The sequence below is a fragment of the Equus asinus genome, chromosome 14 (assembly GCF_041296235.1).
Source record: "Equus asinus isolate D_3611 breed Donkey chromosome 14, EquAss-T2T_v2, whole genome shotgun sequence".
In the NCBI taxonomy this organism is placed as follows: Eukaryota; Metazoa; Chordata; class Mammalia; order Perissodactyla; family Equidae; genus Equus; species Equus asinus.
Genome location: NC_091803.1, coordinates 45440196 through 45454391, shown reverse-complemented (window position 1 = coordinate 45454391; position 14196 = coordinate 45440196). Strand labels below are relative to the sequence as shown.

General features: G+C 55.2%; 1 protein-coding gene across 3 annotated transcripts in view; it reads left to right on the top strand.

The window, feature by feature from the left end:
- Positions 1 to 8421: 8421 nt before the first annotated feature.
- SEC14L5 (SEC14 like lipid binding 5) overlaps positions 8422 to 14196 on the top strand; it is a 39722-nt gene continuing 33947 nt past the window's right edge. For all 3 annotated transcript variants that reach the window (XM_014833208.3, XM_070485006.1, XM_070485004.1), the window contains exons 1-2: positions 8422 to 8607; positions 9323 to 9433. In XM_014833208.3, coding sequence (XP_014688694.2) covers positions 9371 to 9433 — 63 coding nt within the window. In that variant the 5' untranslated portion in view covers positions 8422 to 8607; positions 9323 to 9370. The remainder of the gene's footprint in view (positions 8608 to 9322; positions 9434 to 14196) is intronic.

The following is a 14196-nucleotide window of genomic DNA, read 5'->3' as shown; positions in this document are numbered from 1 at the left end:
TGGGTTGGACACAAGCAGCCCAGGGTGAAACCATCGCCACAACGAAGATGGCGCCCTGGCCCCCTCTGCTCCCCTTCTTTCAGAGTGGAGGCTGATGCTCCAGGCCGTTACGTGCCAGCTCAGGGCCACCAGGAGGAGCCTCAGGCTTGAAACCCTGCGTTCCGAGCCCTCGTCCTGGTCCCCACCTCTGCCACCCTTCAGCAGGGGGCCTGGCACAGATGATGTCATGGTTGAGTGAATGAGTGAACGAATGGGAGGTGGTCGCAGGGACGTTCCCCAGAGGAGGACCCACCTCGGGCTGGGAGGTCCTGAGTCGGAACCACAATGGGAGAGAAGGGCCTCATTCATTCATCCACTCATTCATTCACCTAACATGCCCTGAGCTCCCCATCTGTGACAAGCCCTGCTCTGGGCACTCAGGACACGAGATCGGATACAACAGACGGAGGTTCCCGCCCTCACGGAGCCCGCAACAGAGGACGGGGTGGGGGTGGGGGGGACGACACGAGTTTGAGGTCACCTGCGGGTGGATGATGGCACCTGTCCCGTGTCCCCAGTGATGGAGCACCCCAGGCAGACAAAGTCACAGACTGGGGGCCTGGGGACGCTGTGAGGAAAGTGGCCAGACCCCTGGCCGAGGGTGGTGGGAGGCCTGGCGAGGAAGGAGGGGGAGACCCTCGCTCACAGCGACCCCCAGTTCCCTCACCATCCACCCTCCTGCACCTCACTGACACTGCCGTGGGAATCAGCTGCTCCCTGGCCATGGGGTCGGGGGGGATCTTGACCTCTTGCCCCCACAGTGCCTCCCACACATTTGCTCATCCACTTATGAAGCACCTACTGTATGCCCAGACCTGGGGAGAGAGCGGCTAACGCAACAGCCTGCGTGTTCCCAGTCTGCGGAGGGAAAGGGCTAGAAAACCGAGCGGACAACCACATTTGTAAGGAATGAACTAACCTACGTGCCCATCCGTGGGGGAGTGGCTGTTAGACGATGAAACCACCACAGTCTTCGAGGGTGGAGAGGGGTCAGGCTGGGGGGTCTGCAGGCCTCATGAGGGCTTGGAGGGTGACAAAAAGAAGTGGCCCACCCCTCGGTGTCGTATTCTTGCCATTTGCGATGTAGAATAGAGCTGCCCCAGAAGTACGTGGGCTTGTCCTCCCTCAAGCACGCCGGCTCCGTCTGGCCCTGCCCAGGCCCTTTGTGTGCTCTCTCTGCTGAGGTCAAGCATTCCTGCCCGCGACCTGGTGCCCACCCCCCACGGGCCGCCCTCCCAGGCCATTCTCTGGTCACCGGCTCAGGCTTAATCCCTTGGCCGGGCCCGGGCCTCCGGGACTGATGAGTCAACACCAGTCAGCTACAGACCGACACCGTCCTCGCAGCCCTGAGGTCCCCGCCCCGCCCAGTCCATCCCGGCCCCCACTGGGCCCAGCCTCTGCAGGTCCAGACCCACTCCAGAGCCGCCCTGTCGGCCGGAACTTCCGTGATGGAAGTTCTGTATATATGGGAAGCACGAGCCGCATACAGCTACGGGGTGCTTGAAATGTAGCTAGTGCAACTGAATTTTTAATTTTAGTGTTTATATTCTATTTATTATTATTTATATAAATATATGATCGTTCACATCCATTTCATTAATTTAAATTTACATAGCTGCCTGTGGCTGGTGGCTGTCACGCTGGGTGGCTGCAGAGAGTCAGCCCGGGCCCAGGCATGGAGGACAAGTGGACGGGGAGACCCTGGCCTCTCCCCCAGGCAGGGGCAGCTCGGGGGCGGTGGTTGGGCAGCTGGGGCCTCAGGGACTGAGCTGGGGGATCCCTTGGGGTCTGCTCTGTTGATGGGGCCGAGCTTGGCTCTTGGTGCCCGTGGCCACCGCCCTACCTGCCTGGCTCCGGGTCTCACCCCAGCTTGGTGGGCAGGATCATCACCCGAGCTGAGCTCTTAGTGTTGGCGCGCCGCGGTCCAGCCTGCTGCATCTCTCCCGGATCTCTGACCGGCTCCCTCTGCCTGTCCCCGCTCCCCCTGCGCTGTTCCCCACTTTGGGGGATGGGGGGGTCGACGTCACATCTGATCTGCTTGAGAGTCAACGGGGATGTGTCCTCCTTCCAACCAGGAGGAGTGAGAGGCTGCAGCTATCCTGGCCTGGGCCCCCCGCAGCCAGAGCTGGGGTGCAGGGACATTGCTTTTGGAAGTGACCTCAGGGCCCAGGAGTGGGGCTGCGGAGGGAGCACCAGGAGAGGCAGACCAACCCAGGGTGCAGTTGCAAGCTGGGCCCTGCAGTGAGCTGATGGCGGACCCCCAAAAAAGACAGGTCCAGATCCTCATCCCCTGCAGCCTGGGAATGAGGTCTTATTTGGAAAAAGGGTCTTTACAGACGTAATTAAGGATCTCGATATGAGATCATCCTGGATTTAGGGTGGGCCCTGCACCCAATGACAGGCGTCCTTATCAGGGAAGGGCAGAGGGAGATTTGAGACAGAGACACGCGGAGAAGGCCTGCGATGACCTTCGGAGGCAGAGATGGCAGTGACGGGATTTGAGGACGAGGAGAGGCCACAAGCCAAGGAATGCAGGTGGGCTCCAGAAGCGGACAAGGCCGGGACCCGGGTCCTCCCTTCAGAGGTTCCAGGAGGAGCTGCACCTGACACGCTGACTTTAGCCTGGAGAGACTGATTTCGGATTTCCGGCCTCCAGAATGGTAAGAGAATAAATTTGTTTTTTAAGCCATTAGGTGGGTGGTAATTTGTTGCAACAGTCGTAGGAAATGAGCATATGGGGGTTCCTTCTTCCCTGCCCCACAGGGAGACTTTGGGCTGCCATCAAGATGACTTGGGGCCTGAGGAAGGTCATGGGTGAAGATGGGACAGTGTCTCCTTCCACCCTCTGCCCCCTTCCTCTCCCGGTCCCCCGGGAGTCCACCCAGGCGAGTCCACCCCTGATACCCCCACCACTGCAGTTACCCAAAAGGTGGGGCGGCACGCTGTGGTCCCCCTGAGGCCAGTGGGTTGATGCTGCCCCAGGTGCAGATCTGGGCTCAGACTCTGTGACTCTGTCCTCGTGGGGTCTTCACTGACGCCAGGTCGTTAGTGTCAGAATCGAGGTGAATTGTCGGACGCCCCGTCGGGGTCCGGAGAGTTGGAGAATTGGTTGTTGGCGTGGGAAAAAAGCCCACACATTTGGTGTCAGAAGCGTTGTGAGTAAAAACAGTTCAGCCGTAAAAAGGAAGGGAGCTCTGACGCCTGCTACAACATGAATGAACCTCGGAGGCACGATGCTCAGTGAAGGAAGCCAGTCACAAAGGCCACACGAAAGCGCATGATATGAAATGTCCAGAATGAGTGAATCTGTCGGAGACAGAAAGCCGGGCACAGGGGGGAAGTGGGGAGTGACTGCCAATGGCTGCAGAGTTTCCTTTTGGGGCGATGAAAATGTGCTGAAGTTGGTGATGGCCAGGGTTGTGCCGCTCTGCGAATATATGAAAAATCACTGACTCGTACACTGTCAATGGGTGTATTGTATGGTGTGCGAATTGTCTCAACAGAGCAGAGTTATCACTCTCCCGATCTGCACCATCTCAGATGCCACCCCACCCCACCTCCCCCCCCCCCGCTAAGTCCCACGGGAGTCGGTCCCTCCCTCCAAGCTAGTGCTAGCTTTTCCCCTATTTTAATTTTTTTTTTGGGGGGGTAAGATTAGCCCTGAGCTAACTGCTGCCAATCCTCCTCTTTTTGCTGAGGAAGACTGGCCCTGAGCTAACATCCGTGCCCATCTTCCTCTACTTTATATGTGGGACGCCTACCACAGCATGGCGTTTGCCAAGCGGTGCCATGTCTGCACTGGGATCCGAACCAGCAAACCCCAGGCCGCGGAAGAACTGCACATTTAACCACTATGCCACCACGCCGGCCCCTATTTTAACTTTTTTTGGACTCTTCAGTGTGATTTTTTGTATTATTGTGGTAAGATATACATAACATAAAACTCACCAGTTTAACCATTTCCGAGTGCACAGCTCCGTGGCGTTAATAACCTTCACGCTGTTGTGCACCGGCCCCACCATCCTTCTCCACTTTCTCTTCTTGCAAAACTGCAGCTCCACGTCCGTTAAACATTAACCCCCTGTCCTCCCACCCGCCCGCCCGCCCGCCCTGGGCACCCAGCCTTCTTCTTTCTGTCTCTGTGAATCTGCCGACTCGAAGGGCCTCTTGCAAGTGGAATCGTACGGTATTTGTCCCTTTGTGACTGGTTCTGTCGCTCAGCGTCATGTCTTCCAGCTTCATCCATGTGGTAGCGGGTGTCAGAATGTCCTTCCTTTTTAAGGCTGAATAATCTCCATATTTCCCCCCTTTGAAAGGAGGGGCCACTGTGACCACATACACTGGAAGGTGGCAGGGCCAGAACTCACACCAGGCTGTCCTGACTCCACACCCTCCACTCACCACTCTGCTACCCAGCCCCCTCCCAAGCCCCATGCTGACTCCCCCCAGCCCCACCGCACCCCTACCCTTGCTCTCGCCCCCTTTCCTCCTCACTGAGGGCTCCTAGGGCTCAGATAGCCTTTTACTCACCTTTCACCTTTGGATGCTGACCCCACATACAGTGCCTGGTGGAGTCCCAAAGCCCAAAGCATGTATGGAATTGACTGGACTTAGAGGGCCTGGCTGGGGGTCAAAGTGGGCAGAGCCTGGCTGTGCAGCCCTCTGGGTCAGGCTCCCCCAGAATCAGCCTCTGCTAAATCAAAGCCACCCAATGACCAGGAGCCCTGCAAAGAGCTGTGCAGTCTACAACCTACACAACTGTACATGGCCATCCTGCCCATGGCCCTGATGGCTCTGGAGGTTCCCAAATCCAGGGGGCCTCTGAGCTGTGCTCTGAGAAGGGGAAGAAGGAACACGACTTAGAGGAGCCCCAGGCAAATGAGATGTGGTCCAGAGAGCAGACTGAGGGTTGCCAGGGGCTGGGGGAAGGGAGAAGGGAGGAGTGACTGCCTGACGAGTACAGGTTTCCTTCTGGGGTGATGGGAGTGTCCTGGAACCAGACAGTGGTGACAGGGGCACAACCTTGTGAAAGTACTAAAAGCCACTCAATCGCGCACTTAAAAAATGGTTGAAATGGTAACTTTTATGTTATGTGTATTTTACCACAATGATAAAAAAAAAATGCCTCGCCCCCACCCCCAGCTTCAGCACCATCTCAGGGCCCTTCTGTATTGTGGGGCCCAGGTGGAGGGCCACTCATGTCCCATAAGGGCCTGGATCCCGGACCCTCTCACTCCTACACCCCCCTCACCCCCCTGTTGTCGGTGTCACACTGAGCTGTCTAGCTGAGGACCTTTCTCCGCAGGATGCCTTCCGGGGGCTTCTTCATTTGGGCCCAGGGTTTTACTCAAACAAATGCTTTTCTAATGGTTGAATTTCCTGTGGCAGTAGCCCATCTTTGGGGAGATAATAAGAGATGTGGGGTGGTTTCTGGAGGCTTCGAAACCCACCTCATCAAAAGGCAGCTCTGGCTTCATCATTCCCACAGGGTGCAGGATGCAGCAGGTCGAGGCTGAAGGTCCCGCCCTGGGACTGACTTCATGCCCCCAGTGTTCCCATCGAATCAGCCCACCCTTCTGGTACCTTCTCAGTCCGGGGCCGGGATGCTTGGATATCCTTGCAGTTCAGACTGGAAAATCACATCTTCCTGGCACTTCCACTGCATCCCTGGAGGAAGAAGGCATTGAAGAACCAGAGTCCTGGGTTTGAGTTCCTTACTAGCTGTGTGACCTCGGGCAAGTTACTCAACCTCTCTGTGCCTTCGTTTCCTTGTCTTTAAAATGAGGATTAAACTAGTTTTGACCTTGAGGGTTTTTTTTTTTAAATTTAGGCAATAATCATATAACATAAAATTAGTCATTTTAATGTGCACAATTCAGTGGCGTCGAGTGCATTCACAATGTTGTGCACCCACCACCGGTATGGCGTTCCAAAAATGTTTTCATCACGGCAGGGATTGTTTCTGAGATCAAGTGTTTGAATGTTTGTAAAGCCTTAGCGCAGCGCCTGGCACAGCGAGTGCCCACGAGTGCTATGTAAGTGGGTAAGTGGTAGGAGCAGTGCTTACTAGAACAGAGCTCACGATAGATAACACGTGGCAGGCGGGGCTCTTATTAATTCGCTTCCCTGGGGCTGGAGGAGGAGTTAGGTTCTCGCCACCCCCGCCCATCTGGGCGGTGTTTTCCACTTTGCGCTCTCTGTGCCCACCCCGCTGTACCCCCGCCCCAGGAGTCCTGTCCTCACTGATTTGAGGGGCAGGGGAGGCGCTGATGGGAGCCAGGAAATCTCGAGCCACCCCGAAAGTCCCAGGGCCTCTCCTCTGCTCCTTTTGGCTCTTCTTGGCCTCGCTCCCTGCACCTCCCATGCCCACTCCTGCTCCCCCAAGCTGGCACCTTCTGTGGCAGAGGACTCCCGTGTGGGGGTGGGGTGACCGGGAAGATTCCGCCTGGGTGGAAGAGAATGGACTCGAGTGGAAGCACACCCACCTCTGGGAGGAGCCCTTATGACCCATTGTTCCTCCCTTAGGAGAGCACCACCTCCCTCCCCAGGGCCGGCGTGGACCTTGAGAAACCCAGGATCCCTAGGCCCTTGGAAGGACTCCCAAAATCTGGCAGCCAGCACTGCCAGACTTGTCCAGTTAGGAGAACCACTGGGGAGCCTTTCAAACAAGCAGATTCTGAGCGATGCCAAGGAATCTGCATTTTGACATGCGCCCTTGCCGCGAGGAGTCTTAGGAGCGGTGAAGTTTGGGACAGTTTGCTCCACCTCATCCTTCCAGGTGTAAACCTCCCCCTCTTGGTCACCTTATGCCAACTTAAGGCCTTTCGTGCTGTAACAACAGCTAAGTGTTCATGCTCGCTGTGCGCCCTGCACTGACGCCCAGGAGGAGCATGGGAGTTTCCTTGATGAGCACGGGGTAAAGCGAAACATCCCTGGACGGGGTCTCCCCCGTCAATTCCCCTTCCTGGAGACACCCAGGAGCCACGGACTGTTGTTTGCTGCCACCTTGTGGCAGAGATGGGAACTTTGTGCTCCATTTCCCTCCTTGATAACCTTAACCAAGAAAATGCACTGAGCACCTACTGTGTGCCAGGTCCCCAGTAAGATCCTGCGGACAGGGGACAGATGAACAGGACAGACAAGGTTCCTACCCTCGCGGAGCTCACAGTCTCCCAGGACACACAATCGGTAATCCACAAATAAATACAGTGAATGAATGAAGAAGATGATCACAGAGCGTGATCCACGCTAGAAAGGAAACCAGCAGGCTAATTATCACAGGGTGCAAGGATATATTTGATAAACGGAGCGTTGTCTGTCTCCCTCCCGATCGGCACCCCCTTCTCCGTGCCCGGGACTGTGGACCACCCAAGGGCAGGCGCGTCTTTCTGATTCCCTCCTGTGAATGGGTGAAGTCACTCAGTGCTGGCACATAGGCGCTCAGTAAATGTCGAATGAATGAATACACTGATGACGAGGCTGTCCAGAGACAGCTTCTTGGCACTTCCAGGCAGAACAGACGGGGAGGAAGAAGGGAGGGCTTATGGACGGGATGCTGGGTCCCCAGAGATCCTGGGAGGGCTGGAAGGGTTTGGCTGTGAGCTAGAATGAGGATGATGGGCAAATGTCACCCTCCCAAGGAGGCCCCAGTCACCCTGTTTTAAATCGTATCCTCACTCTGCTGGCTTCTTGAACCCCTTCCCTGCTTAGTTCTTTCGCCATCTCCAACAGTACTGCATATTCGCCTTATTCGGTTAAGGTGTGCCTCCCCTACCCGAATGCAAACTCCCCGAGAGCGAGGATTTTTGTGTTTTGTTCACTGATGACTCTCCAGAGCCTGGAAGGGCCTGACATTTAGTAGTTGCTTAGCAGTAGGGTGAATGAATGATGATGGGCGGGGTTAAGGCAGGGCCAGGACGGCCCTGGGGCGGGGCCCGTGGGAGGGGCGGGGCTCAGAGCCCGGGAGGAGCGAGTTGATCCGAGTTAGGGGAGAAGCCAAGCTAAACTTTCCCAGGAGGGGCGGGGCTGGGCGGGGCTGGGCGGGGCAAGGGCCCGCCTGGGGGCGGAGCTAGACTGGGGGTGGAGCCTTGGGGCGGAGTCTGCCTGGGGCTGGGCCACTCCCGAGGCTGGGTGCCTTAGGGGGCGGGACCACTATGTGGGCGGGGCCTACATGAGGCGTGGCCAATCTGGAGGAAGAGCCTGCTGGGGGCGTGGTCAAACGGAGGGCATGTAAACTAAAGGGAGGGGCTACGGTTGGGGCGGAGCCCCTCAGGAGGCGGGGAAATCTGGGCGTGGCCACGGCGGGGCGGCGTGGGCGTGGCCAGGCTGGGGGCGGGGCCAGGCCGGGATCTCCGCTGTCCTGGGTGCCGGAGCGCTCCCTCCCGGCAGGTCTCGCTCCAGCCCCGCAGTCGTCTCCCTGGCCGGCCCGTCTCCAGGGTGCTCAGGGCCCGACGCCCCCGGCTCCGCGGCCGCGGTCGGGCCTCGCCCCCCGCACTGCGCTCTGGGACAGGTGGCCGCGGGGGCCCCAAAGAGCTCAGCTCCGCATCCCCGGAGACTCCGAAGGCGAGGGTGAGCAGGGCTGCGGGGACTTGTGTGTGCACGCCTGTGTTGGTGCCTGTGTGTGTGCATGTGTGTGGACGTCTGTGCGCACCGGGGGAATTCTCTAGGTGCGTGGAGTTGGAGAGGTGCGTGCTCCGGGGAGCTTTGTGTGTGCGCAAAATTTCAAGAGCGTGCAAAAGTAGTCCCGTGTGGGAGGAGAGTCGTGCATATGAGTGCGTGTGTGTGTGAAAGAGACAGTGGGTGTGAAATTTGGTAAAGATCATGTGTGTATGTCAGGGTGTTTTGGAGGAAAATGGGAGGGCAGGTGCAATGATACTTGGGGGCACTTACAGCATCAGGATGTCTGTGCGAGCTGTGCGGGTGCGTGGGTGGTGAATTGTGGGAGTGTAAGAACTGCGAATGTGTGTGTTTCCATGTGAGTGGCGGTGAGGGGTGCTTCTGGGGTTCTCAATTTGAAGAGGTGGGGACCGAGGAAAGTTTGGGGGTGCTGATTGCTCTTGGAGGGGGAGTGTGGTCTGAGGCTGTGGGTAATGGACAGTGGAGGTGTTTGGGGCCTGGCCAGGAGTAATTTGGGGATCATATTGGCCCCCCCGGCTTTGAGGGCTGGGGAGATGTGTGGGCAAGGCCAGAGGGGGCTGGGCCTGCCCCTTGCATGGGGAGCAGTGGGCAGGGTTCTTGCTTCATGTGGAGGGAGCGGCTGCCTCACCAGTCCCCCGTCACCCAGGCCCTGTGCTCACTCCTGCCTGGCTTCAGTTGGCGCTCCTGCGAGAACATGGTGCAGAAGTACCAGTCTCCCGTCCGCATCTACAAGTACCCGTTCGAGCTGGTCATGGCGGTGAGTGACCCTGGTTCTCCGGCCCCCGTATGGAGGTTGGAGGGACATAGGAGGTCAGCTGTGATGGGAATGAGAGGGAGCCCCGGAGACCCCCCAGATCAGAAGGAATTTTTGAGCTCCTTCACTGACCTGGGGAGTCCAGCTGCTAACCAGTGACTCTCTACCTGGCCAGCCCACCATCCACCCAACTTCTGGAATCCTTGCCCACTGACCAAAACACAAGGTCTTTCTTTTTCCTTGTTGAAGCTTACATGTTCTCTCACCTCAGCCTTCTCTGACAGGAAACAAGGATATCAGGGGCCAAGCCACTGCTGTCATTTTTGTGTAATGATAATAATAATAGTAAATATAACAATGATGGTGATGACACAGCCATTCACTGAGGGTTTACGGTACTGTCTTCACATCCGTGGTTTCATTTAATTCCTAACAGCTGGCATTGTTCTCATTTTACCTCCGCTAAACTGAAGCTGGGATGGTCAAGGGATTGGCCCCAGGTTCTGTGGCTAGCAAGAGGTGGAGCCGAGGCTCAGAGCCACGCGAGGGGGACTCCAGAGTTGGGATTTAACTACAGTGCCCCCCAGGGTCCTCCTCCTGCCACACACTGCCTCCCTTTCTCTTCAAGGAAGCTGAGACCAGGAGGAGCATGTGGGGGTGGGGAGGGGGCAGGAAGGGTCTGGGAGCCGTCATTTTCATACTCAAGTTGGGCAGCCAGTCAGCTGGGGTCCTAGAATCGGCTCCCAGGCTCTTGGGCTCCTGGATCAGTGGTCTTTGTTCCATGGGGTGGGTGCTGGAGCCGGTGGACATGGCTTTCCTTCTTGGCGCCGTCCCCTCTGCCTGTCGGAGCCACCCTTCCTGGTAAAGTAGGGGCAATGCCCTGGAGGTGTGGGGAGGGGGAAATGAGGTAACGCCTGCTACCTCTGGCTCAGTGCCTGGCACACAGTAGGTGCTCACTAAATGTACCTGCCCCTGTTATTACACCACATGGTGTTATAAATGATTGTATTGGAAGTGCAAGGAACACGGGCAGGCATCCACCCCCGTCTCTCCCAGCCCACCCCTGGCTGCTCAATTCCAGTCTTTGATCCGAGGACTTGCGTATCAGTTGTGCCTCTGCGCGTGTGTGTGTCCTGCCTGATCTTATTCTATGAATCCACCTGCGTATGTGTTTATAGTCTCATAGAGGATTTAAAAGCCTCCCTGGAGCCGTCCATCCATGTGCTGTTATGGGTAGATGGTTCCAGGTCAGGAAAGAGGCAGGGACAGGCCCGGGGTCATAGTGACTAGCTGGGTGAACTTAAGCAAGTTACTTACCCTCTCTGAGCCTTCACTCCCCATCTCTAAAATGAAGATTCCATGGTTTCCAAATCTGGGCATCGTGCTGTGGATTAAACTAATCGATGCGTGTGAAGCTCCCAGCGCAGGGTCTGGCACAGACCAAATGCCGTTACTATTATTGTTACTGTTGTTAGTGTTGTCGCTGCCTGCAGCTGTGCGACTTTCCTTCATTTGTAGAGTGGGTGGGACGCCAGGGATGATGAAGAGACTTGGGGACAAGCGGTCAGAAGCACTGGTCCCTGCCGCTGCCCCGCCTGCTCTGGCTGTGTGTCCTGGGAAAGCCACTGAATGCGTCTGAGCCTCGGTTTCTTTTGTGAGATGGAGATGGTTGTCACGAGGATAAAGGTGATGCCAGTTTGTGGGGGCGGTGGGGGCGGGTGCCCAGCACAGGGCTCCATCCAGACTAAGTAGCTGAGTATAAAGACTCGTCCTCCGTCTAAGGCTCCAGGGAGCTCACGTATCCTAAGACCCCGGGACTCATTCATTCATTCATTCACTCAGTAGAAGAGAGGCATTGTCCCCAGTCTTCTGGAACAATCCAGGCACCCAATTCTCTGCTATGAAGCTGAGACCTATAAGTACAGAATGGAAAACGAATAATGTTTCAGTACTGCATGAACTTGACAAATGCAAACTTAATTTAGCATGTTTAGGAGTCTCAAAATATTTGCCATCATTGCACTTTGCGATAAAGCATGCCCGCTGAGGTGGCGCTGAAGACTTTACTAAAAGGACTAGTAACGTACTCGCATGGCCTTCATTGGAATATGTTCAGCGTGTTTTGTAAGCATCGAGTTCCCTCAGTGAAGGCAGGAGGATGCGCTTGACCCCCGGGCTGCTCTCAGTCTCTGGGCGTCGATGTGTAGACGCTGTGGGTACAGGAGGAAGCAGAGGTTTTCTGATATTTACTCTGTAAATGAGCTGATGTGTCTGAGCTAATGTGAGTTACTCGTAGTTTTCAAAGGGACAGCCGCAACCATGTCGTCTTATCTTCCATACAATCCTTGTCGGTGAGAGGGCCCCCCAACCGCAGCCACGCCGCTGACAAAGCCACTTTGCCGACTGTTTACAAAACACCATTGTCCCCAGTAGCCTGCATAACTCAACAGAACTCGCACGCTGTGTGGGCACAAAAGGGGTTTTCTGCGCTTACTGTCCGTCTTTGTTTCTCAGCTGGACACTTGTCCTCAGTTCGGGTCAGATGCCAGGGAAGTGTTGGGTGCGTTCAGCTCTTTTCACTGCGTCTGAGTGCCTGGACGAGCTGGCCTTCTCGGTTTCCTGTTTAACAAAGCCCACTTGGGAATCAAAGCGTCCCTTGCTCCTTCAGAAGTGCACCAGCGATGATACGGATGACCGGAATTGGGCCCGTGGAATTGCTCATAAAATATCACAGAGGCAACCTTTCTAGACCCAGCTTCGAAAAACCTTTAAAAATCATTTTTCTCTTTCATTTCAAAGATTTAACTACTGTAATCCAGTGAATGGGCGTCTCTCTCCTTGGGCCAAATCTCTGGACGGGAATTCTGTTCCTGAGGGCGGCGTTCCACGTGGACTTTGCTTTCTAATTCTTGAGAACATTCTCTGTTATTTGGTTCAGGACAATCAGCTTGTGTTATCTTGGTAAACAGGGGAAAGCAGTTAAGATAATGGAGGAGGCCGCTGTGCATCCAAGGTTGGAGCGGGTCCTTGGTCCCTGTGACTGTGGGGTCTCAGAAGGTCAGGAGGTCTTTGTGGAGATCCCCGTGTGTGGAATGCAAAGACTGGGACTTGAACTGCGGCTTGTGGTCCCTTGAGTCTTGACAGCCACTCTCAGGTCCACACCCGGAAAATGGAGATAACAAAGGCCCCTGCTCCTCAGAGAGCTGAAGCGAGGATTAAATGAAGGGACATGGGCGCCCGGACAGGCCTGGCACATTGTTTAATACTTGTGAAATGTTACTTAAGCTTATTATCATTATTTATTGTTTGAACAGCTTTATTCAGCTATCACTCACATACCATAAAATCCACCCATTTAAAGGCACAGTCAGTGGGTTTCAGTGTATTCATAGAGCTGTGTAACCATCACCACCGTCAATTCTGGAACGTTCTTATCACCCCAAAGGGAAACCCTGCACCGCTTAGTCACCATCCCCACATATCCCCAACCTCTCTCCACCCCAAGCAACTATTAGTCTACTTTCTGTCACTATGGATTTGCCTATTTTGTACGTTCCATATAAATGGACCCATACAATATGTGGCCTTCTCTGACTGGCTTCTCTCACTGAGCATCGTGCTTTCAAGTTTCATCCCGGTTGTAGCGTGTGTCAGTGCTGCATTCTTTTTCATGGCTGAATAATATTCCCCTCTATGGATGGACCACATTTGCTCATCCATCCATTGGTTGATGGACTGTTTCCATTTCTGGGCTATGATGAATAACACCGCCATGAACATTTATGCACAGTCTTTGTATGGATATATTCCTTCCAAAGAAATTCCTGCTCTGAATGGTAATGGTTATTGGACGAGTTTAAGCAGATTCTTGTTTAAATTTTCTGTAACAAACAGTACACAGAACAGACTAGGTTCCAGGCACTGTTCTGAGCGCATTCAAATATTAACTCGTGGGCTCCTTTAACCAGCCCATGAGATAGGTCTGTGGGTGCTCTGTTCTGCAGACAACGAGACTGAGACACAGAGAGAACAAATGGATTACCCAAGGCTGCAAAGTGAACACGCGACAGGTGGGGACTTCATTGGAATACGTTAAGTGAATTTTGCAAGGCAGTTTGGCTCCAGAATTTATTTATTTTTTTTGAGGAAGATCAGCCCTGAGCTAACATCTGCTGCCAATCCTCCTCTTTTTGCTGAGGAAGACTGGCCCTGAGCTAACATCTGTGCCCATTTTCCTCTACTTTATATGTGGGATACCTGCCACAGCATGGCATGAGAAGTGGTGCCATGTCTGCACCCAGGATCTGAACTGGTGAACCCTGGGCCACCAAGGCGGAACATGCGCACCTAACTGCTGCGCCACTGGGCCGGCCCCCCGGCTCCAGAATTTACATTCCCTACCATGAGCTTTGCTGCTTCTCAGAGCTGAGGATCTGAAGTTATGGGGGTGGCATCTGGACCGAGTCAGTGGTCCCACCAGGGCGGTTACCATCAGGACTGCGTCCAGAATGCCTGCACCCTGTCAGGACCCTGCAAAGGGGAGCACAGCCAAAACGCACGGACCCTGGCCTCTCAGAGGACAGACGTGCCAACAGGGCCTGGGTGTGTTCCCTGAGCAGTGGGTGCCCAGCCCCTAGGCCAGCTCAGAGGCGGGTACCAATACAGCAGCCTTAGCTGTAGTAGAAGGGGAAACAGGCTTAGACAGACAGAGGAGACTGTCCGTTAGTCAGTGTATTTGTCAGTGCTGCGTAACAAAGTACCCCAGC